The following is a 19,929-nucleotide window of genomic DNA, read 5'->3' as shown; positions in this document are numbered from 1 at the left end:
GGCTGTCAGGCAGGGATAGAAAGAGAGAGGCAGCTCCCAGGCTCTCTCTGGCTCTGCTGTGTGAATACTGCTGATCAGCGCTGCCTGCTAGTGGGAGTACAGAGAGATGCAGCCTTCCCTGAGGGGTTCCCTCTTCTAAAAACAACCTCTGATTTACTAACCAAACTGCTACTCAGCGTTATATAAGACGATACAGGAGAGCTGTCACCGTGACAGCAGAACAGAAAACAATGTTTCCATTACAATGGAAAAACAGCTGCATGACCTTCTCACCTCATCACCATCTCCTCAGGATACTGATTTGATTGGCTTCCACAGCTTAACATCAGATCATTTGTATTGCATGAGACTGTGTTAAGTCCTTACGAAAAGGTGATCCTCAATCTGCCCTCAGCGATAATGGTAAAAATAGCCTTTTCTCACTCTCTCTTTCCAACAGGCTGAGTGACTCACCAGAACAGCAATCGATGTAAGTGGGAAAACAGTGTGTTACCGGAGGTCATCATAGGGAGATAGTCATAGGTTAAATGAACGCACACTCTTAAACATGTATATGGAGGATGTACTCACAGACATTCCCTGTATTGTCAAAACTGTTGAGAACCTCATTCACTCTGATGGGCCCGAGGTTATCTCTGAAAATGAATGAGAGAGAAATATTATTATACAGTGTGTGTGTAAGCTGCACGGTGCTCGGCTTAAACACAGGACAAGGATCTCAAACCCACCTGAGAAAGGCACTGAACTCTGGGAAGGAAGCACTTGTGTATTCCACCCACTGGCCTTCGGAGGGGTCATCTGTCTCTTGGTGCATGACACTGGTTTTGTTGAACAGGTTGAAGGAGGAGAATCTCCGGACAGACACCTGCTTGACCTCCGAGTCTGCACCGTCCAGCTGTTTCTGTCTCAGCACCTGAGGGAGTGGGAGATATAGCAACTGTCAAACCACACAACCTGATCTGCTTTAAAAACACCACCTCAAAACACATGTACTGATCAAATTAGAGTGACATGGAGGAATTAGAACCTTCTATCTAGCCTAGTGATGAAGATCTGATATGTCTCCAGGCTCTATTGTTCATCCTTGAAACTGATCCCCACAGTTCCTGTAGTAGTGTGGTCATTAACTTGTCACAGGACACCTTTAGTTTATTACTAGCACTTGCATAGTGCAATATGAATTAGTGATGTTTTATTTGTATTTTTTATACTTTACAGTATTTGAAATGCAAGAGGATATTTCTGGAAGCATTTTGTGTATCAGTGAAATGCCCATGTAAGGACAAAACCTCCCTCTCAGGTCATGCCCTCACACTGTTATGGTTACAGCCCAACTGGGACAGAGGACTGGAGAGCTGTATATAATCTCAGTTACACATGTTACTGTAAATACAGATACAGGTCTATGAATGGTAAATCGATGATAAATGTAGCTTAGCTAAAGCCAGTATATATCTAGCTAGCTAATGACGCAATTATATTAGCTAGCTAGCTAACGTTAGGCGCAATGCAACATTGATTCTGTCAGTTGATAACAAACCCATTGGAAATGTGACGCTTGTTTTACCTGTCGTAGGAGAGTCCATCTTGCACGAGCTACGTCGGTTCCACAATTAGGGTCTCGATTGGATTGGTGGTTGGTAATTAGCTCTTTTTCTTTATTTTCTGGCAAGAGTGGCAACGGCGATTCGTGATATTCACATTTTTCTGGTTCACCTGTCAACTTCTCTTCCATCCTGTCTTCAGTGTTTTGGGCAAAAATAAATACAATTCTAAATGATTTACAGTGTAAAGCACACGGTCTAATAAAGCGAGTATGGCTCTGTTTGATCACAGAATAGGACAAGTAGTACAGTGGTAGCGTGACATCAACCGGTAAAACCCTTACTGCTCCGGTGCTGCTGGAGAAAGCATGCTACTTCCGTACACTTATGACAGCAAGACATAGCAATGTATTACCAACATCATCGAACGCAGTATTGAGTTACAACTCGTATGCCGTCTGGGATTGATTAGTTCTGCCTAGTTTATACGCCATCAAACAGCGCTCAAATCAATGTTTTGAAAATGTTCTGCTAGTATCCTGGAGGTTGCCCAACGGCAAAGACAATCAAACTACATTTAATTACAGTAACTAACTAACTATGGACTATTAAAACGACATAAGAAGACATACCTGATACTGTTATTTAAAAAAAAATGTGTTCAAACTTGGGGTGGGGGTCACTTTCAAAACAATGATTGACATGAAATTATAGCTTGGTCGGTCAGTTACAGTGACAGCGACTATGTGTTCCTTGACCAGTCTGCATTCGTGGCTCAGTCCTCTGATTCGGGGAGGTAAATTTAATCAAGTCTGGAGCCTTTTCACCTGCAAACCTAGAGGATTGATCTACCTAACGGATACACGTCGTTTCACAATAGTAAAGGTGCTGTAACTCGCTCTCTATTGGTGCTAGTTACACCGCAGACCTTTACTTCTGATTACTGTCCTCATCTAATATTTAAGGAATGTTTCTAGGGATCTGTTACTGACAAACATGCTAGCATTGTAGTAACCAAAGATGAAGTGGATATCGTAGAGAAACTGATCCTGTTGTTAGAATCTGATAGGCAATGGGGTCTTGTTTTTGTTGTAGGAAATGTACTCTCAAACGGTCAATCCAAATGTATAAAGGCACATATATTCAGATGACAGTCACACTGTGAGCATTTGTGCATACATTTCACCTAATATGTTAATGTCCTTCAGGACCCTTCCAGCTCCACTGTGGAATTCAACTCTCGTAATAAGAAATACAGAAGTCTGGAGAGGTCTTTCAAGAGAAGATTAAGGGCCATATACCAGAGGTTCTCCGGAGGCCCAGACAATACAACGGTAAAGTTGTGCCTGATGTTTTGGCAAAGGTGCCTAAACAACTAGCACTGGTTTAATAAAGTAGTCATTTTATTAACAAACAGCTGTCTCTCCAGATCCAGGGGCTTAACCACGTGTACTTCATGGAGGGGGATGGCATCTATAGAATGGACACCAGGCAGGGTAAGCACAATTTTCTGGACAGACCTTTCCCTAATCACACCACTTTCTACTACTGTCCAGAGCTGAAGAGAGGTAAATTACATTAAACAATGTAAGGTGTGGGTTTGTGACTGACTGGCTGCAGGTGACCCAGAGCCAGAAAAGGTGTTGTGTCTGGACTCCGTGGGGAAGGGAGATTGGAGCCTCCAGAGGTTGCGTCTCTCCCCCAGTGAGCATGCCCTGGCAGCCACAGTGAAGACCCCCCACAGAGAGGAGGCCAGGTGTATCCTGGTCAAGCTAGGAGACAGAGAACCTACCCATGACCCACCTCAACCTCTACTCACCATTGACAAGGTTTTCAGCGTCGGTGAGAGAGAGGGTTAATAACATGGAGATAAACAATGTAGTGTTATACTGTGCCTTCTGAAACTTTTCAGCCTTATTATAAAATGTATTAAATATATATTTTTCCTCAAATCTACATACCCCATAATGACAAAGCAAAATCAGGTTTAGAAAATATTGATAATTTATTCAAAAAGAAAAAAGTGAAATATTACATTTACATAAGTATTCAGACCCTTTACTCAGTACTTTGTCTAAGCACCTTAGGCAGCAATTACAGCCGCGAGTCTTCTTGGGTATGACGCTACACGCTTGGCACACCTGTATTTGGGGAGTTTCTCCCATTCTTCTCTGCAGATCCTCAAGCTCTGTCAGGTTGGATGTGGAGCTTTGCGGCACAGCTATTTTCAGGTCTTTCCAGAGATGTTAGATCAGGTTCAAGTCCGGGCTCTGGCTGGGCCACTCAAGGACATTGAGACTTGTCCCGAAGCCACTTTTGCATTGTCTTGGCTGTGTGCTTATTGTTGTATTGTATTGTTGGAAGGTGAACCTTCGCCACAGTCTGAGGTCCTGAGTGCTCTGGAGTAGGTTTTCATCAAGGATCTCTCTGTACTTTGCTCCGTTCATCTTTGCCTCGATCCTGAGGAGTCTCCCAATCCCTGCCATTGAAAAACATCCCCACAGCATGATGCTGCCACCACCATGCTTCACCATGCCAGGTTTCTTCTAGACGTGACGCTTGGCATTCAGGCCAAAGAGTTCAATCTTGGTTTCATCAGACCAGAGAATCTTGTTTCTCATCGTCTGAGAGTCTTTAGGTGCCTTCTGGCAAACTCCAAGCGGGCTGTCATGTGCCTTTTAATGCGGAGTGGCTTCGTCTGGCCACTCTACCATAAAGGCCTGATTGGTGGAGTGTTGCAGAAATGATTGTCCTTCTGGAAGGTTCTCCCATCTCCACAGAGGAACTCTGGAGTTCTGTCAGACTGACCGTCGGGTTCTTAGCCGCCTCCCTGACCAAGGCCCTTCTCCCCCGATTGCTCAGTTTGGCCAGGCGGCCAGCTCTAGGAAGAGTCTTGGTGGTTCCAAACTTCTTCCATTTAATAATGATGGAGGCCACTGTGTTCTTGGGTACCTTCAAAGCTGCAGAAATGTTTTGGTACCCTTCCCCAGATCTGTGCCACAGACAATTCATTCGACCTCATGGCTTGGTTTTTGCTCTGACATGCACTGTCAACTGTGGGATCTTATATAGACAGGTGTGTGCCTTTCCAAATCATGTCCAATCAATTGAATTTACCACTGATGGACTCTAATCAAGTTGTAGAAACAATTCAAGGATGATCAATGGAAACAGGATTCACCTGAGCAGAATTGTGAGTCTCATAGGAAAGGGGCAGAATACTTATGTAAATAAGCTATTTCTGTTTTTTTATTGGTAATACATTTACAAACCTTTCTAAAAACCTGTTTCGCTTTGTTATTGTGTGTAGATTGCTGAGGATTTTTATTTTTTATTAATCCATTTTAGAATAAGGCTGTAACTTAACAAAATGTGGAAAAGTCAAGGGGTCTGAATACTTTCCAAAGGCACTGTGTTTAGTATGGACTCTTCTACACAGAAAATAAGGTGTGTGTGTGTGTGTGTGTGTGTGTGTGTATAGAATGGGCTACAGATGACATCCTATTCTACAGCAGTCAGCAGAAACTCCAGTGTCACCATGTGTTCCGTCTGGACCTGACTGCCACTGGGAACAGAAGCACCCTGGTCTACCAGGAACAGCAGCCTGAGTAAGACTAACACACACCTCCCTTTGTCACACCTGTGTGTGTGTACATCATGTACTGTAATGTTTGGAAGAGGCCATGTTAGGACACGAGCCATTAAAACACGTGTTAAAGTGCTCTGTTTTCTTAAGTTTTCTTTTGTCCACAGTGTGTTTGTTGAGGTGAGTCTCTCCAGAGACCGGAGGCTGGTGCTTGTTAACTGCAGCAGTAAGAGGAGCTCTGAGGTGTGGCTGATTGACAGCACCAAGCCCCTTATGGAGCCCACCCTGGTCCAGGCCCGCCTCCCTGAGCTGCTGTACCATGTAGAGCACTCCCACGGCCAGCTGTACATCTTGGCCAACACTGGACCTGGACAAGAGTACCAGGTAGCCTACTGCCTCAGACAACCCCATATACATTGATAGAGTACCAGGTAGCCTACTGCCTCAGATAACCCCATAGATATTGATAGAGTACCAGGTAGCCTACTGCCTCAGACAACGCCATAGACATTGAAGGAAAAATATTCTCTATGGACAAATCAGTGGATCTGCATTCAAACAAACAGCAACCACAGTTGCATACTGTGTTTGTGTGTGTACATGACGTGATAAATGCATGTGTTATCAATATAATATATGATTCTATTATATGCTGTCACAGGTGTTGAGGGCACCTCTCTCATCCCCCTCCATCAAACACTGGGTCCCAGTGTGTAGCCCTGGTCCTGGGACAGCTGTGAAGGACATGGAGGTGCTCCAGGACCACTGTGTGTTGGCCACCAGGGACCCCTTAGGCCTGCTAGCACTCCAGGTGGTCCCACTATCTCAGCCAGCAACCACATCCACCCTGCAGGTGACAGAAAGAGCTATATGAAAACATCTCTCTTATTTGATTAGTATCATTTTTATTCCACAGTTTTAAAATACATAAAATGTTACACCAGACAGAGGATACAAGTCAAGAGACTTGTTTCCATTGTTTTCCTTTAACAGGCTACTCTATTTCTCCTCCTGCTAAGGCAGTTGATTATCATTCTGATGGCCATGACTATGTTTAACACTGCACTGCCTAGCCAGGTGTACTGGTAGTATACTGTACCATGAAAGCTAGGCTTTAAACGAATACTGAAATTCCGGCAAAGCCATGAAACGACCTCTAACTTCCTTCATACTGCACGCAGACATAAAAATGACATCCACAACTTAATTGCTAGAATCTAGCAGTATCCCTTTAACCAGAACTGTCCTCCATCTCTCAGCTGCCACCGTGGGCCTGTGCCATAGAGACCAAGAGGGCTGGGCTGACGGACAGTGGCTGGTTGGAGTTCCTCCTGTCGTCTCCAGTCCACCCCCCTGTCCTGTACCGCTACTCCCCCAGGGAGTACAGGCTCCTCTTACAGGAGGACACAGAGGAACACAGAACCCCCCAGGAGTATCAAACCACCCGACTAGAGGCCCCCAGCCAGGTAGACTGGATCCGAATCGTACACACACACACTCAGAGAGGAAAGCCTCAAGAATACAATGTCGAAATGATGGGTGTGGACTGTATTTTGGTAATCCAATGATGACCTACCAGCCTGCAGTAAGGGTTCACCATAGGCTCATGAAACACCATAGTCTAGGAGCTCAGTATGGACAGTATGTAATATTTTGTGTGTGTATAGTGATTACTACACTCTCTCTCTCGGCCTGTAGGACGGTACCATGGTGCCACTGACTCTCTTCCACAGACCTATGTTGGAGAAGCTGAGGGGTGCTCCATTGCTGGTGCATGTGTATGGGGCCTATGGCATGGACCTTAACATGGACTTCAGCCCAGACAGAAGACTGCTGCTTGAGGATGGCTGGGCTCTGGCCTACTGCCATGTCAGGTAGCGCTACAACTCCCAAAAGCCTTTGCGCCACAGAAAAACTGTTCCTACAGGATAAAGTCTGTTGTTGTGGGTGGCTATATTAATTGTTAGTGCTCTCATTGTAATGTTTTCTGTAGAACATATAGTAACAGTCAGAAATGTGGACACACCTACTCATTCAAGGGTTTTTCTTTATTTTTACTATTTTCTGCATTGTAGAATAATAGTGAAGACATAAACTATGAAATAACACAAATGGAATCATGTCGTAACTAAAAAAGGTGTTAAACAAATCAAAATATATTTTAATATTTGAGATTCTTCAAAGTAGCCACCCTTTGCCTTGATGACAGCTTTGCACACTCTTGGCATTCTCTCAACCAGCTTCATGAGGTAGTCACCTGGAATGCATTTCAATTAACAGGCGTGCCTTGTTAAAAGTTAATTTGTGGAATTTCTTTCCTTAATGCGTTTGAGCCAATCAGTTGTGTTGTGACAAGGTAGTGTTGGTATACAGAAGATAGCCATATTTGGTAAAAGACCAAGACCATATTATGGCAAAAATATCTCAAATAAGCAAAGAGAAACGACAGTCCATCATTACTTTAAGACATGAAGGTCAGTCAATCTGGCAAATTTCAAGAACTTTGAAAGTTTCTTCATGTGCAGTTGAAAAAACCATCAAACGCTATGATAAAACTGTCTCTCATGAGGACCGCCACAGGAAAGGAAATACCAGAGTTACCTCTGCTTCAGAGAATACGTTCTTTAGAATTACCAGCCTCAGAAATCGGCAACTGCACCTCACAGAGTTCAATTAACAGACACATCTCAACATCAACTGTTCAGGGGAGACTTTGTGAATCAGGCCTTCATGGTCTAATTGCTGCAAAGAAACCACTAAAGGACACCAAAAAGAAGAAGAGACTTGCTTGGGCCAAGAAACACGAGCAATGTACATTAGACACGAGCAATGGACGAGTAATTGACATTAGACCGGTGGAAATCTGTCCTTTGGACAGAGTCCAAATTTGAGATTTTTGGTTCCAACCTCTGTCTTTGTGAGATGCAGAGTAGGTGAATGGATGATCTTCGCATGTGTGGTTCCCACCATGAAGCATGGAGGAGGAGGTGTGATGGTGCTTTGCTGGTGATACTGTCAGTGATTTATTTAGAATTCAAGGCACACTTAACCAGCATGGCTACCACAGCATTCTGCAGCAAATACGCCATCCCATCTGGTTTGAGATTAGTGGGACTATCATTTGTTTTTCAACAGGACAATGTCCCAAAACACACCTCTAGGCTGTGTAAGGGCTATTTGACCAAGGAGAGTGATGGAGTGCTGCACCAGAGGACTTGGCCTCCACAATCACTCGACCTCAACCCAATTAAGATGTTTTGGGATGAGTTGGATCCCAGAGTGAAGGAAAAGCAGCCAACAAGTTCTCAGCATATGTGGGAACTCCTTCAAGACTCATGAAGCTGTTTGAGTGAATGCCAAGTGTGCAAAGCTGTCATCAAGGCAAAGGGTGGCTACTTTGAAGAATCTAAAATATATTTTGATTTGTTTAACACTTTTTTTGGTTATTACATGATTCCATATGTGTTATTTCATAGTGTTGATGTCATCCATATTATTCTACAATGTAGAAAATAGTACAAATGAAGAAAAACCCTTGAATGAGTTGGTGTGTCCAAACTTTACTGGTACTGTATATTATTATCTGTCTTGTAAAAAAAGGAGTTTGCAGCACTTCTGAATGTTTTACCACTCAGACTACATGTGTGGTTGTAGGGGTGGAGGTGAGCGTGGCCTGGGCTGGCATAGACAGGGTCGTATGGAGGGAAAACCGAGAGGAGTGGAGGACCTGGCTGCCTGTATCCAAAGGCTCTATGACCTGGGGGTGTCGAGACCCTCTCTGACCGCCCTCACCGCTCGCAGCGCTGGGGCCGTACTGGTGGGGGCGCTCTGCAACCTACACCCCCACCTCATACGAGCTGTCACACTACAGGTAAAACCTACCTGCAGCCTTCAAAAACACACACACACACACATTTCCACCCCTATTTTCTTTGCTCTCTCAGGCCTGAATCTTTACTTGTCAAATGTGTGTGTAACTTAACTTTCCGTGCAAATACCCCATTGAAATACACAGTGGCGACCAGCCGGTGGGGTTTTGAGCCCCACATTTTGAGTAGAAATTAATTAATTAAATGTAATTATACATACAGTTGAAGTCGGAAGTTTACGTACACCTTAGCCAAATATATTTAAACTCAGTTTTTTACAATTCCTGACATTTAATCCTAGTAAAAATGCCCTGTCTTAGGTCAGTTAGAATCACCACTTTATTTTAAGAATGTGAAATGTCAGTATAATATTAAAGGGAATTATTTCTTTCAGCTTTTATTTCTTTCATCACATTCCCAGTGGGTCAGGTGTTTACATACACTCAATTAGTATTTGTCAGCATTGCCTTTAAATTGTTTAACTTCGGTCAAATGTTTCGGGTAGCCTTCCACAAGCTTCCCACAATAAGTTGGGTGAATTTTGGCCCATTCCTCCTGACAGAGCTGGTGTAACTGAGTCAGGTTTGTAGGCCTCCTTGCTCGCACACACTTTTTCAGTTCTGCACACATATTTTCTATGGGATTAAGGTCAGGGCTTTGTGATGGCCTCTCTAATACCTTGACTTTGTTGTCCTTAAACCATTTTGCCACAACTTTGGAAGTATGCTTGGGGTCATTGTCCATTTGGAAGACCCATTTGCGACCAAGCTTTAACTTCCTGACTGATGTCTTGATGTCTTGCTTCAATATATCCACATAATTTTCCTCCCTCATGATGTCATCTATTTTGTGAAGTGCACCAGTCCCTCCTGCAGCAAAGCACCCCACAACATGATGCTGCCACCCCTGTGCTTCATGTTTGGGATGGTGTTCTTGGGCTTGCAAGCCTCCCCTTTTTCCTCCAAACATAACGCTGGTCATTATGGCCAATCAGTTCTATTTTTGTTTCATCAGACCAGAGGACATTTCTCCAAAAAGTACAAACGTTGTCCCCATGTGCAGTTGCAAACTGTAGTCTGGCTTTTTTATGACGGTTTTGGAGCAGTGGCTTCTTCCTTGCTGAGCGGCCTTTCAGGTTATGTTGATATAGGACTCGTTTTACTGTGGATATAGATACTTTTGTACTTGTTTCCTCCAGCATCTTCACAAGGTCCTTTTCTGTTGTTCTGGGAATTATTTGGTCTTTTCACACCAAAGTACTTTCATCTCTAGGAACGCGTCTCCTTCCTGAGCAGTATGCGTACAGAACGCGTCTCCTTCCTGAGCAGTATGCGTACAGAACGCGTCTCCTTCCTGAGCAGTATGCGTACTATTGTTTGTACAGATGAACGTGGTACCTTCAGGCGTTTGGAAATTGCTCCCAAGGATGAACCTGTCATGCACGTGATTGAGGACCCAAAAGCGGTTTAACAAAAACAGAGTTCTTTAATGTCGAAACACAGGTAAGACATAGATCCTCTTCAAATGGATATGAAGGCAAAATAAACAACCCGCAGAGAGGGCGACAAATGAAACATAAAGTCCTTCTGAATATCACTGAAGAGTTCCCCTTCTAGCAGCAGAGGAGAATAGCTGGGTTAGAGTCCTCTTCTAGCAGCAGAGGGGATTAGCTGGGTTGTAGAGGACAGAGGTACCTGATCACACGTAGCCTCAGATGAACAGGCAGATTCCGACAGGACAGGACAAGGTTGAAGCAAACAAGACGATAGTTTGGTTCTGCCATGAGAAACTCAAACGAGAATCTGACAAAGACAGAAGCAGGAACAGAGAGAGAAATAGAGACCCAATCAGAGGGAAAAAAGGGAACAGGTGGGAAAAGGGTGAACGAGGTAGTTAGAGAAGACAAGGAACAGCTGGGGGAAGGAGGGGAAGAGAAGGTAACCTAATACGACCAGCAGAGGGAGACAGAGTGAAGAGAAAGAACAGGAACAAGACACAACATGACAATACATGACAGTACCCCCCCACTCACCGAGCGCCTCCTGGCGCACTCGAGGAGGAAACCTGGCGGCAACGGAGGAAATCATCGATCAGCGAACGGTCCAGCACGTCCCGAGAGGGAACCCAACTCCTTTCCTCAGGACCGTACCCCTCCCAATCCACTAGGTACTGATGACCACGGCCCCGAGGACGCATGTCCAAAATCTTACGGACCCTGTAGATAGGTGCGCCCTCGACAAGGATGGGGGGGGGGGGGAGACGAGCGGGGGCGCGAAGAACGGGCTTAACACAGGAGACATGGAAGACCGGGTGGACGCGACGAAGATATCGCGGAAGAAGAAGTCGCACTGCGACAGGATTAATGATCTGAGAAATACGGAACGGACCAATGAACCGCGGGGTCAACTTGCGAGAAGCTGTCTTAAGGGGAAGGTTCTGAGTGGAGAGCCAAACTCTCTGACCGCGACAATATCTAGGACTCTTAGTTCTACGCTTATTAGCGGCTCTCACAGTCTGCGCCCTATAACGGCAAAGTGCAGACCTGACCCTCTTCCAGGTGCGCTCGCAACGTTGGACAAAAGCCTGAGCGGAGGGGACGCTGGACTCGGCGAACTGAGACGAGAACAGCGGAGGCTGGTACCCGAGGCTACTCTGAAAAGGAGATAGCCCGGTCGCAGACGAAGGAAGCGAGTTGTGGGCGTATTCTGCCCAGGGGAGCTGTTCTGACCAAGACGCAGGGTTACGAAAAGAAAGACTGCGTAAGATGCGACCAATAGTCTGATTGGCCCGTTCTGCTTGACCGTTAGACTGGGGGTGAAAGCCGGAAGAGAGACTGACGGAAGCCCCAATCAAACGGCAAAACTCCCTCCAAAATTGAGACGTGAATTGCGGACCCCTGTCCGAAACGACGTCTGACGGAAGGCCATGAATTCTGAAAACATTCTCGATGATGATTTGTGCCGTTTCTTTAGCAGAAGGGAGCTTAGCAAGGGGAATAAAATGAGCCGCCTTAGAGAACCTATCGACAACCGTAAGAATAACAGTCTTCCCCGCTGACGATGGCAGTCCGGTGATAAAATCTAAGGCGATGTGAGACCACGGTCGAGAGGGAATGGGAAGCGGCCTGAGACGGCCGGCAGGAGGGGAGTTACCGGACTTAGTCTGCGCGCAGACCGAACAAGCAGCCACGAAACGACGCGTGTCATGCTCCCGGGTGGGCCACCAAAAACGCTGGCGAATGGAAGCAAGCGTACCCCGAACGCCAGGGTGGCCGACTAACTTGGCAGAGTGAGCCCACTGAAGAACGGCCAGACGAGTAGGAACGGGAACGAAAAGAAGGTTCCTAGGACAAGCGCGCGGCGACGGAGTGTGAGTGAGTGCTTGCTTTACCTGCCTCTCAATTCCCCAGACAGTCAACCCGACAACACGCCCCTCAGGGAGAATCCCCTCGGGGTCAGTGGAGGCTACTGAAGAACTGAAGAGACGAGATAAAGCATCAGGCTTGGTGTTCTTAGAGCCCGGACGATAAGAAATCACGAACTCGAAACGAGCGAAAAACAGCGCCCAACGAGCCTGACGCGCATTAAGTCGTTTGGCAGAACGGATGTACTCAAGGTTCCTATGGTCAGTCCAAACGACAAAAGGAACGGTCGCCCCCTCCAACCACTGTCGCCATTCGCCTAGGGCTAAGCGGATGGCGAGCAGTTCGCGGTTTCCCACATCATAGTTACGTTCCGACGGCGACAGGCGATGAGAAAAATACGCGCAAGGGTGGACCTTGTCGTCAGAGAGGGAGCGCTGAGAAAGAATGGCTCCCACGCCCACCTCTGACGCGTCAACCTCGACAACGAACTGTCTAGAGACGTCAGGTGTAACAAGGATAGGTGCGGATGTAAAACGATTCTTGAGGAGATCAAAAGCTCCCTGGGCGGAAACGGACCACTTAAAGCACGTCTTGACAGAAGTAAGGGCTGTGAGAGGAGCTGCCACCTGACCGAAATTACGGATGAAACGACGATAGAAGTTCGCGAAGCCGAGAAAGCGCTGCAGCTCGACGCGTGACTTAGGGACGGGCCAATCAATGACAGCTTGGACCTTAGCGGGATCCATCTTAATGCCTTCAGCGGAAATAACAGAACCGAGAAATGTGACGGAGGAGGCATGAAAAGTGCACTTCTCAGCCTTCACAAAAAGACAATTCTCTAAAAGGCGCTGGAGGACACGTCGAACGTGCTGAACATGAATCTGGAGTGACGGTGAAAAAATCAGGATATCGTCAAGGTAAACGAAAACAAAGATGTTCAGCATGTCTCTCAGGACGTCATTGACTAATGCCTGAAAGACAGCTGGAGCGTTAGCGAGGCCGAAAGGAAGAACCCGGTATTCAAAGTGCCCTAACGGAGTGTTAAACGCCGTCTTCCACTCGTCCCCTTCCCTGATGCGCACGAGATGGTAAGCGTTACGAAGGTCCAACTTAGTGAAAAATCTGGCTCCCTGCAGGATCTCGAAGGCTGAAGACATAAGAGGAAGCGGATAACGATTCTTCACTGTTATGTCATTCAGCCCTCGATAATCTATGCAGGGGCGCAGAGACCCGTCCTTCTTTTTGACCAAAAAAAACCCCGCTCCGGCGGGAGAGGAGGAGGGGACTATGGTACCGGCGTCAAGAGCTACAGACAAATAATCTTCGAGAGCCTTACGTTCGGGAGCCGACAGAGAGTATAGTCTACCCCGGGGGGGAGTGGTTCCCGGAAGGAGATCAATACTACAATCATACGACCGGTGTGGAGGAAGAGAGGTGGCCCTGGACCGACTGAACACCGTGCGCAGATCGTGATATTCCTCCGGCACCCCTGTCAAATCACCAGGCTCCTCCTGTGAAGAAGAGACAGAGGAAACAGGAAGGATAGCAGACATTAAACATTTCACATGACAAGAGACGTTCCAGGAGAGGATAGAATTACTAGACCAATTAATAGAAGGATTATGACAAACTAGCCAGGGATGGCCCAAAACAACAGGTGTAAAAGGTGAACGAAAAATTAAAAAAGAAAGGGTTTCGCTATGATTACCAGAGACAGTGAGGGTTAAAGGTAGCGTCTCACGCTGAATCCTGGGGAGAGGACTACCATCCAAAGCGAACAAGGCCGTGGGCTCCCTTAACTGTCTGAGAGGAATGTCATGTTCCCGAGCCCAGGTCTCGTCCATAAAACAGCCCTCCGCCCCAGAGTCTATCAAGGCACTGCAGGAAGCTGACGAACCGGTCCAGCGTAGATGGACCGACAAGGTAGTGCAGGATCTTGAAGGAGAGACAGGAGTAGTAGCGCTCACCAGTAGCCCTCCGCTTACTGATGAGCTCTGGCTTTTACTGGACATGAAGTGACAAAATGACCAGCAGAACCGCAATAGAGACAGAGGCGGTTGGTGATTCTCCGTTCCCTCTCCTTAGTCGAGATGCGGATACCTCCCAGCTGCATAGGCTCAGCACCCGAGCCGGCAGAGGAAGATGGTAGTGATGCGGAGAGGGGGGCAACGGAGAACGCGAGCTCCTTTCCACGAGCTCGGTGACGAAGATCAACCCGTCGCTCTATGCGAATAGCGAGTTCAATCAAGGAATCCACGCTGGAAGGAACCTCCCGGGAGAGAATCTCATCCTTTACCTCCGCGCGGAGACCCTCCAGAAAACGAGCGAGCAAAGCCGGCTCGTTCCAGTCACTGGAGGCAGCAAGAGTGCGAAACTCAATAGAGTAGTCTGTTATGGATCGATTACCTTGACATAGGGAAGACAGGGCCCTGGAAGCTTCCTCCCCAAAAACAGAACGATCAAAAACCCGTATCATCTCCTCCTTAAAGTCCTGATACTGGTTAGTACACTCAGCCCTTGCCTCCCAGATTGCCGTGCCCCACTCACGAGCCCGTCCAGTAAGGAGAGATATGACGTAGGCGATACGAGCTGTGCTCCTGGAGTAAGTGTTGGGCTGGAGAGAAAACACAATATCACACTGGGTGAGGAACGAGCGGCATTCAGTGGGCTCCCCAGAGTAACACGGCGGGTTATTGATTCTGGGCTCCGTAGATTCGAAAGCCCTGGAAGTGGCCGGTGGATCGAGGCAGAGATGGTGAATCTGTTCTGTGAGGTTGGAGACTTGGGCGGCCAGGGTCTCAACGGTATGTCGAGCAGCAGACAATTCCTGCTCGTGTCTGCCTAGCATCGCTCCCTGGATCTCGACGGCTGAGTGGAGAGGATCCGAAGTCGCTGGGTCCATTCTTGGTCAGATTCTTCTGTCATGCACGTGATTGAGGACCCAAACGCGGTTTAACAAAAACAGAGTTCTTTAATGTCGAAACACAGGTAAGACATAGATCCTCTTCAAATGGATATGAAGGCAAAATAAACAACCCGCAGAGAGGGCGACAAATGAAACATAAAGTCCTTCTGAATATCACTGAAGAGTTCCCCTTCTAGCAGCAGAGGAGAATAGCTGGGTTAGAGTCCTCTTCTAGCAGCAGAGGGGATTAGCTGGGTTGTAGAGGACAGAGGTACCTGATCACACGTAGCCTCAGATGAACAGGCAGATTCCGACAGGACAGGACAAGGTTGAAGCAAACAAGACGATAGTTTGGTTCTGCCATGAGAAACTCAAACGAGAATCTGACAAAGACAGAAGCAGGAACAGAGAGAGAAATAGAGACCCAATCAGAGGGAAAAAAGGGAACAGGTGGGAAAAGGGTGAACGAGGTAGTTAGAGAAGACAAGGAACAGCTGGGGGAAGGAGGGGAAGAGAAGGTAACCTAATACGACCAGCAGAGGGAGACAGAGTGAAGAGAAAGAACAGGAACAAGACACAACATGACAATACATGACAGAACCAGACTTGTGGAGGTCTACAATGTTTTTTCTGAGGTCTTGGCTGATTTCTTTTGAATTTCCCATGATGTCAAGCAAAGAGGCACTGAGTTTGAAGGTAGGCCTTGAAATACATCCACGGGTCCACCTCCAATTGACTCAAATAATGTAAATTAGCCTTTCAGAAGCTTCTAAAGCCATGACACAATTTTCTGGAATTTTTCAAGCTGTTTAAAGGAACAGTCAACTTAGTGTATGTAAATGTCTGACCCACTGCAATTGCGATACAGTGAATTATAAGTGAAATAATCTGTCTGTAAACAATTGTTGGAAAAATGACTTGTGTCATGCACAAAGTAGATGTCCTAACCGACTTGCCAAAACTATAGTTTGTTAACAAGAAATGTGTGGAGTGGTTGAAAAATGAGTTTTAATGACTCCAACCTATGTAAACTTCCGACTTCAACTGTATGTGTATATATTTTAATATAATTTTTGGGGGGACTTGCCTGTTTTGCCTGTGTCACAGTTTGCAAATAATGTAAAAAAATATATATATGCTCTACCGTTCAGAATTTTGGGGTCACTTAGAAATGTCCTTGTTTTTGAAAGAAAGGCACATTTTTTGTCCATTAAAAAAACATCAAATAATCAGAAATACAGTGTAGACATTGTTAATGTTGTAAATGACTATTTTAGCTGGAAAAGGCAGATTTTTAATGGAATATCTACATGGGCGTACAGAGGCCCATTGTCAGTAACCATCACTCCTGTTCCAATGGCACGTTGTGTTAGCTAATCCAGGTTAATCATTTTAAAAGTCTAATTGATCATTAGAAAACCCTTTTGCAATTATGTTAGCACAGCTGAAAACTGTGGTCCTGATTAAAGAAGCAATAAAACTGTCATTCTTTAGACTAGTTGAGTATCTGGAGCATCAGCATTTATGGGTTTGATTACAGGCTCAAAATGGCCAGAAACAAAGACCTTTCTTCTTAAACTCGTCAGTCTATTCTTGTTCAGAGAAATGAAGGCTATTCAGTGTGAGAAATTGCCAAGAAACTGAAGATCTCGCACAAAGCTGTGTATTACTCCCTTCACAGAACAGCGCAAACTGTCTTTAACCAGAATAGAAAGAGGAGTGGGAGGCCCCAGTGCACAACAAGTACATTAGAGTGTCTGTTTTGAGAAACAGACGCCTCACAAGTCCTCAACTCAACAATAAAATATTAAGATGGGAAAAAGAACACAGACACTGAACAGAAGAACTCTGTCTAGAAGGCCAGCATCTCGTAGTCGCCTAGTGGTTAGAGCAATGGGCCAGTAACCGAAAGGTTGCTGGATCGAGTCCTCGAGCTGACAAGTTAAAAATCTGTCGATCTGCCCCTGAACAAGACACTGTTCCCCAGGAGGCCGTCATTGTTAAAAAGAATTGGTTCTTAACTGACTTGCCCAGTTAAATAAAGGATAAAAATAGTTCCAGTTACAGTATGGCCACATATCTTGAGTAAGGATTAGGCGTTCACCCTCACAAGTCACTCGTTAGGTGTTCTCTTCTATCTCCAGGCACCTTTCCTTGATGTGCTGGGCACTATGCAGGAGCCCAGTCTACCCCTGACGCTGGAGGAGAGGGGGGAATGGGGGGACCCCATGTCAGACCCCTGCCAAAGGGACACTATCGCATCCTACTGCCCCTGTCATAACATTACACCTCAGGTTTGCTTATAAACCTTACTGTACACAACACAAAACCATAACATAATATGCAAACATTGCCTAAAAAACTTTTAAACTCTGTGCTTTTTCTCTTTGGGGTTTTAGGCTGCGTATCTGTATAGCAGTTTGTGACAACTGCTGAGATAAAAAGGGCTTCATAATCTAAATGAGCGGTTTCGTATGTGTATTCCACAGCACTACCCCTCCATGCTGCTCACAGCCTACATAGAAGACAACAGAGTGCCTGTAGCCGGAGTACACAAGTACGAGGAGAGACTTCAGGAAGCAATTCACACACACCTCAATGGTCACCCTGTATCTGGTGAGTAGATGGACATGAAACAGTTCCTCTACCTGAAGCACATTCCAATGAAGGCTCATTATCCCAGAATTGTCCGTAGTTTTGTTCTTCCTGAAGAGCAGCAGTGTGGTCAGATTCATGTCCCACTAGAGGAGTGTGTGTTCCTCAGGAGACTGCTGTAATAGATCGTTGCTAGAAGTGTAGGAGTTTATTTCCAGTACAGAGCAGAGGTCACCTTGTAGCACAGCAGCTCTATGTGAATCAGCGTCAGCAAATCATACTGATTCCCACAGTGAGGGACTTACTCTAGCTCGTTACCGCTCCTTAATAATCTCACATCAGGCCTTTATTGGCATGGGAAACATATGTTAACATTGCCAAAGCAAGTGAAGTAGATGATAAACATGTGAAATAAATAAATGAATAGTAAACATTACACTCACAGAATTTCCAAAGTCATATGTCTATATACAGTGTTGTAACGGTGTGCAAATAGTTAACGTGCAAAAGGGAAAATAAATAGACATGAATGTGGGTTGTGTTTGTACATCTTTCTCTCAACCACACACTGTCTCCTACTCTGTTGCTCACACACACATTCACTCTGTCTAATTTTCTGTCACTCACAGACATACACACACTTGTGTGCACAGGCAGAGAGGGTCTCTCACTAATCTCTACCGCTCTCCTCTGTCATTGATAAAGTGCTGATCGCACACCCACAGCCGGGTTCATTAGCATGTTTATGAGATAGTGTATCAGCAGGAGAGATAAGGAACAATACACTGGGCTCTGGCAAGGTCAGGAGGAGGCTTGTGAAACACAGCACATTGAGGAGAGAGGGAGGGAGGACAAGAGGGAGGGAGGGAGCCTAGGAGAGCAGTAGTCAGATTAGAGAGAAATGACTGAGGACTTTTCAGAATTAGAGCTCCTCTTGTTTCCTTTGCTCTTCTCATCAAGCTGTGATCACAGGAGGAAACACTACAGAACACACCAGACACTCACTACATTATAGGGGAAACATCTATTGCTGTTGTACCCAGCCTAAAATATCTTCGCTACTATTGATTAAATGACCATTTTGCTACTATAGGGACTGGATATTGTTGCGCCTGACTGCAGCCACTGATGGCACATTCCGATCAGAACCCTTCATCCCTAATGACAACCTCTGATGTGGTCATGTTGACAGAGATCGGCCACTTGTATTGGACATGATGAACCATGCTGGTTTGTTTGCTGATTTCTTGTTTGTGTGTTGTCATCTCTGTATCCAGAATCTGAGCCCACACCCAGTGTCATTCTGGACCTTCAACCGGGAGCAGACCACTTTGGCCCAGGGGATTTTGACCTGTCTCTGACTGAGGTATCTATGGGTTCTCTCATGATATCCCTTCTTTTATAGAGTCCACGACAATATGAACTGATCAATCTCTGACCCATAAACCATCTGAGTGGCACCCTATTCCATATATAGTGCATGAGTTAGTGTAGATTTATGAACACTACATAATCATAAACTCTGTAATAAGCGTCGCTAACCTGCCAACCAAGGTTGTTGAGTTATAAAACATGTTGGCATTGTTGATATGGACTCAGGTAAGAGGATTACACTATTATACATTGCTGTTCTCAGGCTGACCTGACAGCCCACTCCTGTCTCTCTCCCTCCCCCACTCAGAGTGCTCGACAGCTGGCCTTTCTCCACACAGAGCTGGGCCTGAACCAGCAGAAGACCAAAAACAGCCGGAAGTAGGAGAACTCATCAGAGCCATATAGAGATACATGTGTGGTTGACCCATGGGGGATTGAGTAAAATAAAATAAACATTTTGGGGGTACGAACTCAAAATATAAAGATAACAATTTCAATTTTTTTTACTGAGTTACAGTTCAAATTAGTAAATTTAAATTAATTAATTAGGCCCTAATCTATGGATTTCACATGACTGGGAATACAGATATGCATCTGTTGGTCACAGAAACCTTTAAAAAATTAGGGGGTATATCAGAAAACCAGTCAGTACCCACCATTTGCCTCATGCAGCGTGACACATCGTCTTCGTA

General features: G+C 45.7%; 2 protein-coding genes across 2 annotated transcripts in view; one reads left to right on the top strand and one right to left on the bottom strand.

Moving 5' to 3' along the window:
• Positions 1-1,944, bottom strand: part of camkmt (calmodulin-lysine N-methyltransferase) — a 184,216-nt gene extending 182,272 nt beyond the window's left edge. Inside the window, exons 1-3 of the mRNA XM_021576372.3 lie at positions 1,568-1,944; positions 729-913; positions 571-635 (exon numbers count right to left, since the gene is read on the bottom strand). Coding sequence (XP_021432047.3) covers positions 571-635; positions 729-913; positions 1,568-1,735 — 418 coding nt within the window. The 5' untranslated portion in view covers positions 1,736-1,944. The remainder of the gene's footprint in view (positions 1-570; positions 636-728; positions 914-1,567) is intronic.
• On the top strand, positions 1,934-19,725 carry prepl (prolyl endopeptidase like). Its single transcript, XM_021576371.3, has 14 exons — positions 1,934-2,429; positions 2,753-2,878; positions 2,974-3,040; positions 3,165-3,386; positions 5,026-5,152; positions 5,298-5,514; positions 5,792-5,983; positions 6,390-6,596; positions 6,829-7,004; positions 8,785-9,001; positions 17,413-17,562; positions 17,758-17,884; positions 19,141-19,229; positions 19,545-19,725. The coding sequence occupies exons 1-14, from the start codon at positions 2,289-2,291 to the stop codon at positions 19,617-19,619; spliced, it is 2,133 nt and encodes a 710-aa protein (XP_021432046.3). The 5' UTR covers positions 1,934-2,288; the 3' UTR covers positions 19,620-19,725.
• Positions 19,726-19,929: the final 204 nt, after the last annotated feature.

The sequence above is a fragment of the Oncorhynchus mykiss genome, chromosome 20 (assembly GCF_057628025.1).
Source record: "Oncorhynchus mykiss isolate SJ-2025 chromosome 20, ASM5762802v1, whole genome shotgun sequence".
Lineage (NCBI taxonomy): Eukaryota > Metazoa > Chordata > Actinopteri > Salmoniformes > Salmonidae > Oncorhynchus > Oncorhynchus mykiss.
The sequence above is the reverse complement of the archived record's forward strand: the minus strand, read 5'-3'. Positions and strand labels throughout refer to the sequence as shown.

What these genes read in the sequence shown, in the direction of transcription:
- prepl (XM_021576371.3), top strand. Translation starts at nt 2,289, where the DNA reads ATGTGTTCCTTGACCAGTCTGCATTCGTGGCTCAGTCCTCTGATTCGG. An exon ending in GACTAGAGGCCCCCAGCCAG is followed by an intron (nt 6,597 to 6,828) that starts GTAGACTGGATC and finishes CTCGGCCTGTAG; the next exon opens with GACGGTACCATGGTGCCACT. An exon ending in CAATGGTCACCCTGTATCTG is followed by an intron (nt 17,885 to 19,140) that starts GTGAGTAGATGG and finishes CTCTGTATCCAG; the next exon opens with AATCTGAGCCCACACCCAGT.